The sequence below is a fragment of the Lytechinus pictus genome, chromosome 13 (assembly GCF_037042905.1).
Source record: "Lytechinus pictus isolate F3 Inbred chromosome 13, Lp3.0, whole genome shotgun sequence".
In the NCBI taxonomy this organism is placed as follows: Eukaryota; Metazoa; Echinodermata; class Echinoidea; order Temnopleuroida; family Toxopneustidae; genus Lytechinus; species Lytechinus pictus.
In genome coordinates, this window is record NC_087257.1 from 8,304,915 (window position 1) to 8,325,167 (window position 20,253).

The 20,253-nt window shown below is 36.6% G+C and overlaps 1 protein-coding gene across 1 annotated transcript in view; it reads right to left on the reverse strand.

Annotated features, from left to right (window-relative positions):
• Positions 1-283: 283 nt before the first annotated feature.
• Positions 284-20,253, reverse strand: part of LOC129273947 (transformation/transcription domain-associated protein-like) — a 96,481-nt gene continuing 76,511 nt past the window's right edge. The window contains exons 70-81 of the mRNA XM_064108802.1: positions 19,060-19,295; positions 18,581-18,680; positions 17,567-17,867; positions 15,771-15,972; positions 15,143-15,250; positions 13,748-13,864; positions 12,014-12,229; positions 11,238-11,379; positions 9,931-10,127; positions 8,640-8,781; positions 8,209-8,320; positions 284-1,513 (exon numbers count right to left, since the gene is read on the reverse strand). Coding sequence (XP_063964872.1) covers positions 8,211-8,320; positions 8,640-8,781; positions 9,931-10,127; positions 11,238-11,379; positions 12,014-12,229; positions 13,748-13,864; positions 15,143-15,250; positions 15,771-15,972; positions 17,567-17,867; positions 18,581-18,680; positions 19,060-19,295 — 1,871 coding nt within the window. The 3' untranslated portion in view covers positions 284-1,513; positions 8,209-8,210. The remainder of the gene's footprint in view (positions 1,514-8,208; positions 8,321-8,639; positions 8,782-9,930; positions 10,128-11,237; positions 11,380-12,013; positions 12,230-13,747; positions 13,865-15,142; positions 15,251-15,770; positions 15,973-17,566; positions 17,868-18,580; positions 18,681-19,059; positions 19,296-20,253) is intronic.

Below are 20,253 nucleotides of genomic sequence, written 5' to 3' on the forward strand. Positions count from 1 at the left end.
TATATCAGAACGACTTGAAAGGGTTCTTTAATATGTCAACTGGGTATCGTATATATACCGAGAAAATGTCAGGTCCATAATTTGAGAGAGCAAATAGCTACAGTGATCACTCACATAGAAATAACAAGTCATTTAAAACCAATCTTCTCTCAATGCTGAACTTCTTCATTCCTTGGCATTACGATGGCAACCAATCATAAAAAAAAATGGTTTAATAATGGCAACGAAGTCATGAAATAAAGGCTTGATTCAAGGAGTTTTTAAAAGTATTTAAATATTAAAAAAAAACCAAGAGAAAACGGTTGCTTAGGTTAGAAATCAGTAAAAATACAAAGAATCAAAAGAAGTTGCTTTGACATTTTAGAACAGAGATATAGTTATAAGTCCCTTTTAAGCCATCCCTGGACCCCTGATGCATAACAGTATAGTAACTTGGCCATCCAATGGTAACTTTCATGGAATTCTTGAATGGCTCTTGATCATTGTTACCATCATAATGAGAGTTACCATTGGATGACAAAAGTGACTAAAATAGAAACTTTCATGCAAAAGGGCTCTGATCTTGAATTTTAGCAACACATTTCCAAAATATAACATTTTAATAATGATAATAACGATATACAGTTCTTGTATAGCGCATATCACATTATGAATAACGTCTCTATGTGCTTCCAAAGGACTTGGATTTTATTTTCTATGAAGTATTGATCTCGCTTCACTGACATTCATGATGTTCCTACATGTGCATTCTCATTTCTCAAAATTTTATACTATATTTGACAGTATTTCACAAACTAATTCAGTAACTTTGACAATGATGTCAGTTTAAAGGTACTATTCAAACATTATTTAAATTGAAAATATGAATACAGGTAACTCTACCAAGGATATTCAGGATCGTCAGTGCCCCATTTCATAAAAAGCAGAATTTTCACTGTTGCCATGGTTAGTTCACATTCCTTTAAGACTTGCTATCATAGTAACTTTCGATCAAATGGGGCCCTGATCAAACTTAAGAGGAATCAGAGTTTACTGTAATACCATTTCATTGGAATGCATTTTAGAAGCTGTAGATTGTAAGATCATGAAAATAGTTGATATTTACACATTTGAAATTATATTCTGAAATCATATATTTAATCTTCTTCACAATCTAATTTACAATGAATCAATGTAAACATTTACATTTCTTGAAAAAAAGGAGTGAACTTGAGGCACATAACTTGATGGAAATAAATATCTACAATCATCAAATAAATATAACCTCACAATGATGAGCAAATCTCAAGAAATTTTTACATACAGCTTCAAATGTAAGCACATAATTGATCAACAAACATGTACCCACTGTCAACTACAAGTGTTGTTTTCAAATTTGCAATTATTTGAAAATATTTGTATTATGTTGCTAAGAAAAGACAAGGAATGAGGCAACCTCTTGAGGATATTTTCACACGATCATGATCTAGTTCATGCTGAACCCTCTATAATCAATGGCTCCTTTCAAGGGAACCTGTACATAAATGAGAGAAATGGGGGAAAATAGAAACAATGTTATCAAATCACATTACAATATAGTTAAAATTTGCATTATCGCTTTTGTTATTCATATTTATAAATTTCTTCATCATGCATGATACGGATTAACTTTGTATAATAAAATCTGGAATATAAGATTTGATTGAATTTTGTTTACTCCGTAAACAAAAATCTCAAATCTGAAATTTCCTGTTTCGGACATGAAACAGATTCAAGTCAATTCAATACAATTTAATTTACTAAATGCTCACAGCAAGAAATATTTGTGATACAAAAATACACGCTGAAAAAGAAAATCAAATCATGTCTTATTTTTCATTTGTTTCAATAAAAAAAATACATTTATCAGAAGTATTTAAATATTAGTGTGGTTAAATCCTCTACTCTTTCTGCTTTTCTTTTGCATACATAATGAAATTTGAATAAAACAACAACATTAAACCAATACTGATAATAAAATGACAAGAACTATTTTTACAACAATTATTGGCATGTTCATGCATCTTCATGATTTTTAACTCAATAAAATGAAAATGTAAATTGGTAGACATACATGCAACTGCAATTATTATCATGTTCAATCATTCATTTAACAATGTCAACAATGAGTATTGGTAACTGAGTAACTGTCAAGTCTTTTGTTGATTACATAATGATCAAAACTGATAGGATTTCTATTCCCCCCCCCCCATTTTTAATCAAATGTTCAAGGCCTTAATGATGTAAGTAAAGGGCAAGTCCACCCCAGAAAATTGTTGATATGAATTTATAGAGAAAAATAAAACAAACATAATGCTGCAAATTTCATTAAAATCGGATGTAAAATAAGAGAGTTATGACATTTTAAAGTTTCGCTTATTTTTCACAAAACAGTTAAACGCACAACTCAGCGATATGCAAATGAGAGAGTCGATGATGTCCATCACTCACTATTTCTTATGTTTTTATTGTTTGAATTATACAATATTTCCATTTTTACAGATTTGACAATAAAGACCAACTTGACTTAACCATAAACTGTTAAAATGATGGTAATTCCACATGTTCAGGGAGTAATAAAATTCTGTATCACATGACAATGAGGAGAAAATTAGAATTTTTCATATTTCATATAATAAAATACAAAGAAATAGTGAGTGGGTGACGTCAACAGTCTGCCAATGTGCATACCGTCCAGGATGTGTATATAACTGTTTTTGTGAAATTAAGCGAAACTTTAAAATGTCATAACTTTCTTATTTTACATCCGATTTTGATGAAATTTTCAGTGTTTTGCTTGTTGGATTTTTCTCCTTTTATTCAAATTAACTTTTTGGTGGGGTGGACTTTTCCTTTAAACTTAAAACAAAAACCCTTATATTAAATGATTTGAATGAGCAATAGGTTGAATCAACTCCATTTTAATCATGTTTTTTGTGAGTGTGCATGTGTTTTACATCACTGGTACGTTTTCTCCCCCGTGGGATATATTATCTTTAATCAACAATTTAGCATTATCCAGTAGCGTGATGAGCCAAAAATTTAGAGGGGGTCGAATTTGCTGTATCAGGAAAATAAATCTTTGATCTTTCCGTATAAAAATTTAATTTTGTGATAGATTTTGACAAGTCATCTAGAGAATTAAATCCTATTTCTACCCTCTTTTCCTTTCATTTCTTTATCCATCTTTTGTTCTTGGTTGTGAAACTTCTATTTATTTATTATTATTTTCTTTTTTGGGGGGAGCATGCCCTGACTCCCCAAGACCCCCCCCCCCCCTAAACCCAGCCTCCCATGTGTACTTCAATGTTAGCATTTGCTCCTTTATTCTGATAAGTTCATCTCTTCACATGTGCATACATGTACTTTCTATCCCCCTTTAAACAATGTATTATCTTTTCCTTTTGCTGTGTAGAAGTAGATCGTATGAAAGATGAGGGGAAATCAATAGTTTGAATTTCAAAGATGAAATAAAAACATACAAAATAAAATTACAAGTTGAAATATGATATGAAGAACCATGAAAACATGTCACATTTATTGAAGAACATACAGACAATAAATGAAATGGAAACGCTGAATGGCAAAATGCAAATATGTAGTCACATGACTTCAGGAAAACTACCTTCCCTCATTGTCAATATACTGAACATTTATGCTACATGCACAGACACACTGGCAAAGCCGACTCAAAATTGATCGATGGAATATCTTTCAAAAACAATATTATAGCTTTAATCGATCTAGAGTCAGTTTTGTTGATGTCACCGAGGCACAATTCTTGAAAAGATGAGAAATGGAATCATTCAATTTGTGTTGTATTCAAATAAGTTTTGTTGGGGTATTATTCTTGAAAAGATGAGAAAGGGAATAATTGAATGTGTGTTGTATTCATATCCTGTACACCAAGTATGGAGTCAGTTTCGTTGGTGTACATGTAACTGGGGCATTATTCATGACAAGAAGAGAGATGGAATCATTGAATGTGTGTTGAATTCATATCCCGTGCACCAAGGGTAGTTTGCTCAACAAACAATGACGGTTGACTGACTACAAGCCCTCATACTCCAGGGCTATATGGCCATAACTAATGCAAGCACACAATTGGATTTACCTCTCTCTTCTAGGTTAGACTTAATGGAAAGGTGTTAGAAGGAGAGAGAAAGAGGTTGGGGGAGAGGGAGAGGTGGAGGGGGAGAGGGAGAGGTGGAGGGGGAAAGAGGGTAAGGAGGGAGGGGGGAAGTGAGGGGAAGGGGGAGAGTTGGAGGGGGAGGGGGAGAGAGGGTAACGAGGGAGGAGAGGGAGACAGAAGTAAGAAGTGAGTGGAAGGGGAGGACAGGGAGAGGGGGAGGAGGGAATAAGGAGAGGGGAGAGGGAATCGAGAGAGGGGGAGGGAGGGAAGTGAGGGAAGGGGGAGAAGAGGGGAGGGAGAAGTACAAGTGAAGGGCAAGGGGAGAGTTAGAGGGGGCGGAAGAGGGGGAGAGTTAGAGGGGGCGGAAGAGAGGGAGAGGGAAGGCAGGGGAGAAGGGGTACGAAGAGGAGGAACGGAATGGGAAGAACGGGAGAGGCGGGGGGGGGGGGCAAGAGGAAAGGGTGTAGAAGAGGGATAGGAAGAGCGACATTGAGTTTTGCCTATGATTTGAACATTATGTATCTGGGGTGATGATGATGATGGTGATGATGATATTAGAAAGAACTGGAAAGACTGAACTGGTTTAAGAGGACTTTTCTTTGAAATTTCTAATTCCATTGCATCAGGGCCTTGTTGCATAAAAGTTACTATTATGGTAACTTTGCCATCCAGTGGTAACTACCATGGTATCAATGATCAACAGCCAATCAAAATCAAGGATTCTATACAAGTTACCATTGGATGGCAAAGTTACCATAATGATAACTTTTATGCAACGGGGCCCAGGCATAGCAATCAGTAAATAGTTTTTATCACAAAGAATTGATTAGTAGGGATGAATAATACCGTCAGCTGTTAGGGTGTTGATCAAAATAAGGCTCAGTATTTAGGCAAAACTAAAATGTGCATTGGTTCTCACGTTACGAAATCACACCACATATAAACATTTTTTTTTAAATGTCTAGAACCAAAGCAAAACAGTGTCTGGTATAAAATTTCAAGGTTTTAATAATAAGAATAATAACAGATTGACCTGTTACAGTATGTAACAGTAATTTGTAATGTATCAATACCAATCTGCAAAGTGTTGAAGCTTGAATGCATATTGCAAGAATGAGTAAATAATAATAATGGTGATGTCTTATCAAGTGCACACACTAATAGGAAAATATAAAGAAAGAATTCCAATAAAGACTGTAAAAATATATTAAAATTTATTAACGCTGTTTTTAAATGCATTTTTGTGTGTAAAATAGTACAAGAAATAAGCATATCCTTACCCTATTTATGTACCCCTATAATGTTTGCTTGGTTAATACTTTCTAGATGTTTAAAAATTAATTTGTTTTTAATTTATAAACTGATAAAAAGAACATACATGTATTTCATCCTCCATTCTTGTAATCTGTTCAGCATCATCACTTTCCACAATTAAGGGTGGATGGAGGGAGGGGGGTCTCTAATATTGTTTTCACACAGCATTTCCTTAACCCCATACTATCTTTTTGGGGGGATTCACACTGTCTTTCTTAACCACATACTACATTGTATTTGCTGAGCCGGGGTTAACGCCTTAACCCCGGACTATCACACAGCTCATGAATATTGATGGTTTTGCCACACAGAGCGCGATTACGTGCAATTTCGACTTCTGTGATTAGCTAATGCTTAGCCCCACTTTTCCTTAGCCAAGTTTCATTTTACACTGCATCTCTTAGCACCGCAATTGTGGTGCTAGCACCACAATAAGCCGGCTAACCCTGCTTTTTTGCAGGGCCAGATAGTACCGTACTAATACCGTGCTAGCCCACTTTGCTAAAACATAGCATGAAAACGAAGTGGGCTAAGCTTAACCCCAAGAAATTGGTGGGGCTAAGACCCCCCCCCCCTTAGCCCCACCAATTTCCCCGGGTTAAGGAAAAAAAGTGCAATGTGAAAAGCATATTAGAATGCCTTTATCAAAAGTATTACCTTCAAATTCCAGCATTGCAAGCAAGCATCCTTGAATAATAATACATACAAACAAACCCTCCTACCAACATTGATGCATTCCTAATGAAAAATGCATACCCTAGATAATATGAAAAGCAATCATATTAATGAAAGAAATCAACCACAAAGATAAGCTCGGATTAATCATGATGTTAATGTGCAAGCCAGTGAGGTCTCAAGTCTGGTAGGCAGTCATGTTAATAACCCAAGGGAGAGGGCATGATTTGAAATATAATCTTCCACGAGATTAAATGATGAGATTATAGAGATATCGCGGATAAGTATTTGATTAATCATGAATTCCATTATCAAAGCCAGGTGAATTGAACTTAAAAGACGACCAAAATCTCACTGACGTTAGCCAAAAATCAATGTTAAGTTGAAACGTGGGGGCGTCGTGGTCTAGTGATTATGGCTCTTGTCTTTTAATCTGAGGGACGTGGGTTCGATTCCCAGCCATGGCATGTTTTCCTTCAACAAGAAATGTACCCACATTGTGCTGCACTCAACCCTGGTGAGGTGAATGGGTACCCGGTAGGAAGAAATTCCTTGAATGCTTCCGTGCCTACATAGCAGCACAGCTAAAGCAGGGGTAATAATAGTAGTGCTTTGTATCCTCAGGCAAAAAGCGCTTAATAAATCCAGTTATTATTATCATTATTATTATTATGTTATTATATTTTTTCGGCTTTCTCTCTCACTGTGAAGTGGTACGGATGACAAAATATATGAATGTCTTAGATATATACAGATGAAAGGAGAATGAAACTCTGGGAACAAGTAAGGTGCATGCATGATACATTCTCATGTTTGATATCTTTCCATCAATTTCACAGCATTAAATCCTGAAAACTCATACAAACCAACCCTTTAAAATGAGGAATAACTTTAAGAATAACAAAAATCCATGTCATGAAATAAAATTGTGCAAGGAAATGTTGATTATTAAAGATTAAATTTCTTTGAAATCATGTTGTGCCAGCTTGATATCACTTAAATTAAAAGCTGCTACAACCTTTTTGTCTAAATTTGTGATGCCCTGGAATGCGATAATGCAGATTCCAAAATATCTGACACTTTTTTTTTAAGTGCATGTCTACTAAAAAAAAAAAAACTCATCTTGAAAACATGATTTCACGTACATGTACCCAATGCAAATTTAACTTCTCTAGATACAAAATGTGATAGTTTTACTTTTTCTTCTTGAATTTGACTGATTTTATTTGTTTTATGATCAGAATAATGCCACACACAACTTCCAGTGGAATGAAATACATATTATGAAAAAAGAAATATATTTTATACCTCCATTGCTTATTAGAATTTTATAAGAATTCTACATTGAGTGTTGCGTAATGTAGAAAATAAAAACAGACAACATACATTAATTCTTAGATGCATTGTAATTCTTTTGAATTTAAAATGTCATAGTAATTTTTTAAATGTTTTTTTAAGCTTTTTTAATTGTTACATAAATGAATTCTAAATTTATAAAAGTTCATTCAGACCATTAGAAACCAAGTTAAAACCACATTCAAGATTCAAGTAATATTATAGTACAGGTTATACTGCGTAATACTCAATTCAGTTAAATATTAAAAATTTCATATACATCGAATATAAATACATCCACAGAGGATGTATACCGCTGTACCAACAACAAACTCTACAAGTAAATAAACCATATAATACAGAGTAATATATATGGACATCATCATCATCATTACCACCATCATCATCATCATTTCAGTCATCATGATCACCATGATCATCATCATCATCATTGTCATCATCATCATCGTCATCATCATCATCACCGTCATCATCATCATCATCATCATCATCATCATCATCATCATCATCATCATCATCATCATCATCATCATCATCATCATCATCATCATCATCATCATCACATCATCATCATCATCATCATCTTCAACTTCATCAATATCATCATCATCTCCATCGTCATCATCACTGCAAAGACTTACGTCACTACACCATACAATTACAAAAACCATAACCAGTGATAATTCAGAGTTTTTTCTTCTGAAATGACTTACCATTAGAGCCATGGATGCCAGGCCGGGTCCATGCGGCACAGGTTATCGGGACTGTTAGCGGCAGCTACCAACGTACTCACTTTACTCTCACCCCCTTCAAACTGAGCAAGATCTATAAACATCAAACAGAAACAGTTGTTTATGAGAAAAGTATTCTCCAATCAACTTTTGAAACAGTTAATCTTTAATATTTTTTTTAATGTAAAAAAAAAATTGCCTTAATTTTTATTTAGCAAACAATAATATGTGACAAGGCACCCCAAAACCAACAATAAGCTGCCCAAAATAAAGTTTGAGATTTTCATTGAATTAGAAAAAAACACATCCTAAGTATTGAAATGATTTAGAACTCATAAAAACTGATCCATTGTGAAAATTGTTGGTTTGGGGTGGCAGGTCACTTATGATAATTAATAATGGTAATTTCTTACTTTGTAATCTCGTCATGATAGCATTGATGGCCTTGGTGACCAGGCTGATAAGACGTTCACTCTCAGTTGGGGAGCTTGAACTAGAAGAAGCAGTAGAACTACTCGAGGAAGAAGAGCTTGATGAACTTGTGTCCTCTTGTTTCTGGAGAAAATAAAGAACAAAAGAAATCCAGGTATCAATGAATGACCTTGAGGAATGAATTACCGACATAAAGTGTAAATCAGTTTATATCAAGTTTCTTTGGCCCAGTGGATTAGTCTATGGACTTTGAAACTGAGGGTTGTCAGTTCAAATCCCAGCCATGGCGTGATCTCCTCCAGCAAGAAATTGACCCAAATTGTGATGCACTCAACTCAGGTGAGGTACATGGGTACTTGGCAGGAATTTATTCCTTGCAACGCTAGCACGTAAAAGTAGCTTGGATAAAGCCAGGGTAATTATGCTGCAATTATTTTAGAGCACTTAAAGACTTATGATCAAGAGGAGTTAAGTGCTATACACGCAAATATAATTATCATCATTATACATTCATTTATGGGGACCGTTTTATGGAAGGTGTCGTTTTCGGCCAGTTACCATGGTATCAGTCAATCACAAGAAAGGAAAATTTGTCAGATTTGACAACTTATTGAACAAAAAAAAAAATTCTGATGAAACGTCCCCAAGGATACATACTAATGTATTTTGTATACTTTACTTTATTATTACTTTTAGTTCATCATCATCCATTCACCATCATCACAACCACTAATAATAATAATAATAGGCAATTATATAGCGCCATCTATCTAGAAATATTCTATTCCGAGGCGCACAAGAAAAGAAAGAATGAGAAAGTTTGGATGAGTGTCAAAGTGCCAATAACTAATACTGTTAGAAAAGATAAGACTTCAGTTTAGATTTGAAGGTCTCCAGTGATGGTATAATTCTTAAATTTAACGGCAAATTATCCCAGAGAGAAGGTGCTGAGGCAGAGAAAGCTCGCGCACCATATGCTTCAGGTGTCTTGGGAGTCTTAAGAAGTTGCTGGTGTGATGATCTTAGGCTACGAGCTGGTGTATAAGGCATGACAAGGTCTTGAAGATATTTTGGTGCCAAACCATTTCACATTTTCCAAGTGAGAAGAAGTATTTTAAATTTTATACGCTTCCGGATTGGCAACCAACGTAACTTTTGGAGAATTGGTGAAATGTGTTGATATTTTGACGTACCACTACCACCACTACAACCAAAATCACCATCACCATCATCATCATCATCGTCATATCATAAGCATGTTTAGAGGCCTACCTTTTTACTCCAAGCAATCATCTCATCTCTCAGCACAGCTTTGAGTATGGCCGGTAACTGGAACGACGGCTGAACCAGACACCGAGCAATGGATATCATGCAGGCGTTCAGCATCCCGTTCACTCCGACTGTCGTCAAGAACTCGGCAATGTTTGGCGTCAGGCGGAACGGGACGGGTCGGTTGGCATCAAGCTCTCCTGTGTGGATTAGATTTTGATAAAGAGTAAGACGTTTCAATGACAATACAGGAAGTTGTGCAAACTCCTTCTTTTCAAAATTACTATTAAAATGACCAAGTTATGTTAAAAAAGGAAATCCAAGATCACTACATTTTTTACAGTATCTACTCTTGAATTCTTATCAGTGGTGTCAATGATCACTATAAAAAAAAGAGTTGAAAAAGCTGAAGTGTTTGAAAAAAAAACTAAAATTGAAAGAGCTCCCTCAGTTTTTTTTTTACAGAAGAAATAAAAGCTAAAATAAAATGAGCTGAAATCAAGCTGAAAAAAAAAGCTAAAATGAGCTAAAAATCTTTTCTCTTGCTTCCAATTATTTGTGTCTAATAATAATAATAATATAATAATAATAGCGGTATATTTACCCAGGGTAGCCGCTTCAGTTCCGAAAACTGTTCTACCAGCGGGCCCTGCTATTATTACCCCGGCTTTAGCTGGGCTGCCTAGGCGCTCAAGCATTCAAGGAATTAATCCTGCCGGGTACCCATTTACCTCACCTGGGTCGAGTGCAGCACAATGTGGATAAGTTTCTTGCCGAAGGAAATTACGCCATGGCTGGGATTCGAACCCACGACCCTCTGTTTCAAAGTCCGAAGACTAATCCACTGGGCCACAACGCTCCACAATACTGAGTATACAGGTAAAAGGTCAGTAGATTTTGATATAGAAATGGTGCATTTGTTTACAAAACAGGACCAAGAAGGGGGAGGGAGTGGGGAAAGTGAACAGTCCAGGAAAAAAAGCAGAGATACCAAGTTCAAAGACCAGCAATGTGTGAGATTTTAGGCAGGGAACCTTGACTCGGTGTGAGATCACCATGCATTGTGATACAGGTATGAGAGAGAGATTTCGGGGAAGAGCAAGAGTCCCTAGTGCAGGAGTCTCATGCCTAATGCATGAGGCTTGGCATGTCACAAAATAGAGGAAAATGATTTTGAATTAGGAATAATAGAATGAGAGGAAGAGGGCAGGATACAGTAAGAAAACTGAGGGAGGTGGATATTTTTTTTGACAGGGTTAAAAAAAAAAGAAGAAAGATAAAGAGGGAGGGACATTAAGGTAATAACATACCACTTGTTTCATCCAAGTCAAATCTGAAGTAGAACACAGATAGAAGTCCCGAGTTCCTTTCGATCTGGATGATCTCTGGATTGAGTCTGGTCAAATGAAGAACAAACTCAGCAAGACCTAACAAGGCCAATTGACCACACATCTGAAACAGGATTACAGATAGAAAGATGTCATTAGGAAAATATATAAGAATTAAAAGACTAGCATCTCATACAGAGTCAACAATTTGATAAGAACTAGGATCATGATATAGACATTGGCTGCCCAAACAGTGTTATTGAGAAAATATGGTGAGGGTTTATCAAATTGAAATGCTGTCGGGTCCCTGTCTTACAAAGAGTTGTAATTGATCCTATCAACCAAATAAGCTAGAATGCATATAAAGTCAGTTCAAAGTGTATATTAATGTTCATGACATTCATTGTGTTCTCTTCGTCTTAAAAGGAGCATTGTGTACATTTCCTGAGTGAATTTATGACATTGATGGATTTCAATATTCATTAGTTGAGATTTATGTTTATGACAATTCAATGTGATTCTGTTTGATTAAAAATGGACTTTGTGTACATTGCCAGTATGAAAAATTCATGACATTGATGGATTTCAATATTCATTAGTTGAGATTGATATTTATGACAATTCATTGTGATCCTCTTTGTTTCCAAATGGACTTAATGTAGATTTCCTGTATGAAGAATTGTGACATTAATGTATTTTCTTAGTTGAGACTCATCAGATCAATCGCAACTCTTTGCGAAAAGGGGCGCACTACTCACCATTTTCCTGAAGGCAAAGTAGTCAGTGGAAGTGGGGAATGTATCCAGAGCCCATTCCTTGAGCAGTGTCCTGGGCACCATGTTGGTTTGGACCTCCTTCAGGATGTCCCGGAGGACCTGATGGCTCGCTTGTGAACCTCGCAGCTGGACCACGGCAAGGCGTTCATAGTATCGGTTGATGGGTGGGTCGGTTTCAACCTGCTGCTTTGAGCACCACTGTGAATGAAGAAGAAAAAATATTTAAAATTGAATCAATAGATGGGTTTAAGCAAGGCTCCACACTGACTTTTTTTCTTAGAGGCCTGATTAGTCCACCAATATCATGAACTTCATATTTTCGGTGGCCCGCAAAACAAATATGGCAGCCCTAAAATATTAGGAAAAAATACAATTTATCAAAACTTTGGTAGCCCAATCAGGCCACCAAGTGTGGGCTTTTACAGAAATTTGGTGGCCTAACTCTTATTTTTGGTTGCCCCGGGCCACCGGACCGCTGCTAATGTCAAGCCCTGGTTTAAGTGGTAATGTCTGCTTAACCCTAAACGGACAGCTTAATATTTTGTATGGGTGTTCTGGAATAAGCAGAGATAAAGCCACACAATTTTATTACTTCTTTCTCGGAAGTCTTGCACAACTTATGAGAGTAGATTTGTGAAATATGGGTAATGCCCGGTTGACACTTGCACGCATTGTGGTGCCCGCATTGCCCCGTATTGATGCGTGCCAGTGCGGGACACTTTATGGCATGACTTGGCTATATCAGTTCACACAATGTCCCGACAGGTTCACGACATGTTTGCGCATTATTTGGGCATAGTTCGCGCATAGTTCACCCACTGTCCCAACGTGCTTTCATCAAATATTCTCGACACCCTATTCTGTGACGTATCTAGCGCAAATTCAAATATTCAACGTTCTCCTGTTGACACCCTCGACGTTCGTTGTTTAGGACGACTCACACTGATCACGTGGTCTGCACTCACAATTTTGCACATCATTCGCGAACTATGCGTGAAGTATGCTTGGCCTATGCGCAAAGTATGCGCGACCCTGTCGTGAAGTAGTCGTGAACTGCGTGCCACTACCCCGGGGGTATGCCTACTATTCTTTGCGACACAAAATTTCTATTTCGATGCCACGCAGTGGTACGCAGTGGCACGACTAGGTTGCGCAGTGTTCACGAATTTGTAATGCGTGCCAAAATTTTCAACATGTTGAAAATTTTGGAACGCACTTCACGCACCTATCCGCAAGCTGGCATGCATAGTTTGCGCATTGGCCCGCATGAGTGCGTACCCATGCGCAAACTATGCAGGAACCACAATGCGTGCAAGTGTCAACCGAGCTTAATGCAGAACAGTGCCACATACTTTTCGTGAGACGATGTCATGCAAAAATGGCTCCTTTTTATGATTTGTGTACAAAGCATTACTTTCATTCTAATTGGTCTTCTTAATCAATTTAGAATTGAATTTGGTTGTTGAATTGTCTATGATTATTAACTATCAAGATAAATAATGAGTAAAATTATAAAAAGCAATGGAATACATCATTATGAAAATAAAAAACAAATAAATTGATGATGATGTATTACACCATCTTCTTTTGGTCTCATATGAATGGTTAATACCAGATTTTATCATTGCCTTCTTATTTATATCAAGTAAAGATAATGATGAGGGGCTATCTTCTACCAGTCTCATTTGAATGGTAAATAACAGATTTTAGCTTTACCTTCTTGTATATATCCAGCAGAGATAGTGATGAGGGGCTATCTTCTACCAGTCTCATCTGAGGGGACACTGCTACGACACGAGGTACGGTGAATTGAAGTTGTCTCTTTGCAGTTTCCTGGAACAAACAGAAATAATAAACCAAGTTTGAAGTCAATCGTCCAAACAGTCCTTGAATTATCAGGAAAATGACATATTTTACGATGTATGACCTCTCTGACCTTTGTTCCCCCATACTACATGTAAATCCTATCATTGTGACTCCAGTAAGTATACATTTTCCAGTATTGAAGTTGAGTTATTGCAAAACAAAGTGTTTTAAGGAATATAATGAACTCCGTGACATTGAACCTTTGACCACCATACCTTGAAAACTAATCACTTCATGGTCACTCCTATATGCTTACAGTGGTGCTAAAAAAGTTAGTGAACCCCACCAGAAAATGAACATATCTAAAGTGTTCAAAGTTCTGCCATACTACAGATACAATCAATAAAGTTTGTTTTTTCCAGGCTCGCCGAACATTGTAGTGTTCTTGTCTACATTCAACACTCGGCATGAAGGTGTGCATTTTGTGGTAGGGTTCACAAACTTTAGGAGCACAACTGCATATGATCCAAATATGAAGTCAATCCGTCAAACGGTTCTTGAGTTATTGTGAGAACAAAAATAGGACGGATGGACGGACAACCAGGAGCCTATAACACAAAGCTTAGCAATGATCGTAGAACACTTTTCTACGATTGATTCCATTAACCACAATGTACAATCAATTGTGAAAATCAAACGTACGATTAATCGCTAACCTTTGTGTTACGGGACCCTGGAATCATAGTGCCTGTCATTACCTATGGTGGCTCATACTTGACAAAATTAACTGCACAGGGCATCTAAGCACGGTGACACAACATTTGCTCCAGCAACATATGCTCCGGTCTTAAAATCTCAGAGAGCATAGGGTTAGAGTTAGGATTGTAATAGAGTTTTGGGTTCAGAATAATGCCAATATAAGGAATAGGGTTTATTTACTTTGGGAGGTTAGATTTGATATTTTGCTAGATGTGCATTTTTTTTCTTCATTGGAACAAGTATGTTTTATTTTGAAATCATCCAATCAATTTAGCAATACTGTACCAATAAGAAAACCAATCAAAACGAATCCCCTTACAGTTAATAAGTGCAAGTGCATCTAATCAAAGAAAAATATACAGACATTTTGGTGGAAATCTTCATAGAGAAATTCACAATAAATAGCCGTGAACACCAATAGACTAGTAAACATTTATCTAAACATTTTGAATGGAGAAATTAGAAGCTGGTTAGCACCACAAGCATCATTCTTTAAGTGTATAATATTTGAATATTATGAATTTCATTAGATAAGCTGAATCTTACCTTCCTCTTGCCCATGTAATGATTGAGCATCCTAAGAACTTGAAGAACCCTTTCTTCTCGTCTTGATTCAGCCATGCTTGCATCATTTACAACAAGGTATGGGTAGATCTAAAAATGAAATGAAAAGTGCAAATGTATGAAAGCATCCAAATTTTTCAGTCAGGGAGTATATTTTCAGGAAATCATTATCAAAAATAAATAATCAATGCAAAAGCATCATACATATGTAGAGGTGTTGAGGTTCAGTGTAGAAATCCCTAGACTTTGAACCAAAAGGTCCAGGGTTTGACTCTTGCCTCAGCACTCGCATTGTTTGGCAAGGCTTTTATCAAGATTTATTGATTACCAAGAAGACATATCAAACCAAACCAAATAATATCAAATAAAATCAGCGCAAATCATGTCAAAGTAATTCAAATTGAAAGATAATCAAATTAAAATAAAATATGAAAACATCCTATATCTTTCCAATCAAATTAATTCAAACCACACCACATTAAATCAAATGAGTTTGAATTAAATCATCATACATGTACTTGTATATCAAGTCACATAATGTCAAGTGTCAAAGGATATCAAATAAAATCATATCAATGACAGTCGGATCAAACATAAACACATCCCATACCTTTCCATTGCTGCCTCTAATGTAGAGCCTCCTAGCAGCCGTGTTGTGTTTGTGGGTAATCTCTACGTGAGGCATGAAGCGGGCGATGCGGATGGTATAGTGACTGTGCTTGGGGGTCAGGAACTCTCCCGGTAACTCCACATCAGCGGTCGCCGAGGAGAAGTGGCTCAAGAATCGACACCTCTCCTCAATCAGGAACGACCTATCAAGAACACAAATATAATAAATATCTCATAATCATTATAATAGATTGATTTATAGAGTGCCTTTTGCCAGAGGTTCCATTTTTTCAAGGAATTAATCCTACTAGGCACCCATTCACCTTACCTGAATTAAAAAAAAGAATATTAACTCATATCTACTTGAATATGAAAAGTGTCAACAGGTTTGTGTGTATGTGGGACTGCAAGGGTTGGAGCATATATCTTAATCAAATGTTAAATGCTGAAGTTTTACTCAAAGATGATGAGCCAGAAAAATTGTTGATAAGTTTCCTTACTTTGATTTTATGCTACGTATATGCTACAGTATGTACATTTTTAATTATTGATTTTGAAATATAAAACAAGTGGAATGCCTCTGGCGGTCTCACCTGCATCACGCGATTCAATATAGCAGCAGTGCTGACTTTGAAAACTACTATCAAATAATTATTCACAAAAAACACCATTCATATAATGAAAAATTACTATGTTCATTGACATTTGACCTTGATCATGTGACCTAAAACTTGTCAGTGAATCTTGATTACCCCTATATCCACTACATCTATACAATTTGAAAGTAATGACAGCGATCTAATAATTACCTTTAAAATGGCCAAAGTTCAATGACCATACATGACCTTTGACCTTGATCATGTGACGCGAAACTTGCACAGGATGTTCAGTGACACTTGATTACTGTTATGTCCAAGTTTCATGAATCAGATCCATAAACATCCAAAGTTATGATGGTAATTCAACAGATACCACCATTAAGGCCAAAGTTCATTGACCTTTGACCTTGGTCATGTAACCTGAAATGCGCACAGGATGTTCAGTGATAATGGATTACTCTTATGTCCAAGTTCTATGAACTAGACCAATAAACTTTCAAAGTTATGATGGTAATTCAACAAATACCCCCAACTTGGCCAAAGTTCATTGACCTTAAATGACCTTTGACCTTAATCATGTGACCTGAAACTTGCACAGGATGTTCAGTAATACTTGATTAACCTTATGTCCAAGTTTCATGAACTAGGTCCATATATTTTCTAATTTATGATGACATTTCAAAAACTTAACCTTAGGTTAAGATTTTGATGTTGATTCCCCCAACATGGTCTAAGTTCATTGACCCTAAATGACCTTTGACCTTGGTCATGTGACCTGAAACTCAGGCAGGATGTTCAGTAACACTTGATTAACCTTATGGCCAAGTTTCATGAACTAGGTCCATATACTTTTTAAGTTATGCTGTCATTTCAAAAACTTAACCTTAGGTTAAGATTTGGTGTTGACGCCGCCGTTGGAAAAGTGGCGCATATAGTCTCACTCTGCTATGCAAGTGAGACAAAAAAACCTTGCTTGAAATTCAATACATTTTAAATGAATCATGATTCCAATAGATGACAAATATGAGAGTCTGTGGGAGTGTATACATTTCGACTAACAAAATGTGGTCAAATGTTGAAATGACAGGTATAATTTGTCATAATATTGACTTTTTTTGACAGATTAGAAAATAGAAAACAAGAAAAGAAGGAAAAGTCAAACTGAGAAGAAAAATTATTCACAAAACGATTTTCTTACTTTGGTAAAAGCTTGGTCCTAGTCTCGATAATCTTGATCCATTTCTTGAGCATGGCGATGAGATTCCTGAGCTTGGTAGCCCCGGGTTGAGAGAAATCGAAATCAATCTTGAACTGATTCTTGAGCTTCTGAAAGATAGGATCCTGAGCCGTGGCTTGAGCGCGTCTGACGAGAAGCTCGGAGGCCGCGCTGGACAGGGTCTGGGTCACGCTACTGACGTTCTCGATCCCGACGCCGCCAAACGTATTCACTAGCTTCTTGACGAAGCTCAGGGTGTGCGGGGTTACTCTTGCTTCAACGACTGAGAAGATAAGTAATCATGAAAGGATTTAATACTTTATATCATGCAACAAGAAATGAACATGCCATGAAATAGACATAAATAAACTACTACTGGTACACTTTTACAGAAAATGGATATAAATGAACATTCATAACATTGCTAACAGAAAAACATTTGCCAATGGATACAACAATCATTAAATTGAACATGTTATAGGTATTCACACACTCATTCAGAGCAATCGAACTGCATCACTTTTATTTGATCTTCCTCTTCATAACCCTGCCCGCTTCCACAATCTCCTGAGAGACTCATTGGCGAGTATTCTGATGTCTGGTTTGACTATAATGGCCATGGTCTAACTTCGTGCTAAAATCATGGGAAACCAAATATGCCACCAATTTGTTTACATTGCACGTTTTTTATGTTTACTGTGCTCTTCCTTGATTTTTTAATGTTGAAGACAATTATCTTATTAATCTTTCACAGACAGTTAAGAATGATTTAAAGGTCAAATTAGCCAAACATTGAACCTCTACTGTTAGAGATTTATGGCTATCCATAGTTAAACCACAAGTTTAAACCAGAGTTTCAATTTAGCCCGACTTTAGAACACAGGCCATTGTCTTCAATTCCAACATTCTTGTTAATCTCATTTCATCACATTCTTTGAGACCCCTTATTTATTTCAATCAAGGAACAATCAGTAAAATAAAATTGATGCTTCTCACCCGCTCCTCTGTTTTCAAACGCCACAGCTTGACACTTTGCCAAAGCCAGTCGAAGATGACGCAGGACCTCTTCATACCAGTTCTCCCTGAACCACACCATCTAAATATATCAAAACAATATAGAAAAAACATTATTTTTTGTTGCAAATCATTTAATAATGATATAAAAAAATATTTGACTTTTCATATAATGCTCAATATTTACCCTTGGCTAGATCAACCTGTATCAGCAAAATGATAATCCAATCTTACATCAGTGAAATGACAATCGACCTCACCTGATCAATGATGCCTTCAAGCAATACAGCAGTATCGGATGTAGATCCTCTGGACACACATCTTAGAACACCCGACTATGGGTACTGACTATCATATCTCATTGGCTGGCTAACTGATCATTATTGATAATAATTTTAGTCTAACGCCAAGGCAAAGTGCACCAGCCCATTGTGAGCAATTCTAAATACTCTGAAAATTACCTGATCAACAATGCCTTCCAGTGACGACAGCAGGATCGGATGTAGATCCCTCTGGACACCCATGATCTTAGAACACCTGACCATGGGAACGGAAGCACGGATAGGACCAGGGTTGGCCACACTGGACCCTAGGCCAGGAGCAGGGGTGCTGGTGGAGGGCGTGGTGGTGGTAGTGGTGGTAGATGTGGTATCGGAGGTCGACGACGCCGAGAGAGTGGTAGTCGCGGTGGTAGCATCTGTGGCAGTTATGAACGACAACAATTACAGGCCACATAAATTGCATTGACAAACAATGGTTATTCCACTGTATTTACAAACAGGATATATTACTGGTGAAGTGTACATACAAGCAGAATGTATCAAAATAACAGGAGCAGACCTGCCAACCTCTGGGAATGAAAAACTATATTCTGTGATAAGAAAACTGTATTTTTCCCCCAAAAAGTGTATTTCATAATAAAATGCTTGGCACACTCGCTCATCGTGGCGCTCAAGCTGCATGCAAGCTAAAATGCGCACTGCTCTTGCAGATGAAAAAAAAAACATTAAAACATGTGTATATCTTCACCCTGGTTTGAACAAAATGATTGAAAAAAAAAACAAGTTACCTGAAATTACATTGATCTAATAACCATATTTGTGCACGTTTTATGAAATAGAGACATATTGAGATTATTTTTCTAAATAAATTACGATTTAGTTTAAAAAAAAAAAAAAAACTTATTTTTCAAAGAAAAAACGTACTGCCGTATTTTGGTCGCAAAAACGTACTAAATACGGCTAAAACGTACTGGTTGGCAGGTCTGTGGGAGTGATACAAAGTGATATTTGGTTTAAGGCATTCATCATTCTACAAGAAAGGCAATGTCACTATCACAAGATATCAGAAAGGTGTTGTGATCAGGGCCCCATCTTACAAAGAGTTACGATTGATTTGATCAACCTTAAATATATGGAAATCCATCAGTGTCATAATTTTTTCTCCAGCAAATTTTCACTATGTCCTTTGTAAGCAAAGAGAAGCATGCTGAATTTTCATGAAAATGATGATTGTATGAGTATACATCATATCTAAAAAATATTTTGAACATATGATGTTGCTGACTTTCCATAGTTGCGGTTGATCGGATCAATCGTAACTCTTTGTAAGACACGGCCCTGAAATACCATCATGGATATGTTCCTTTTCATCTT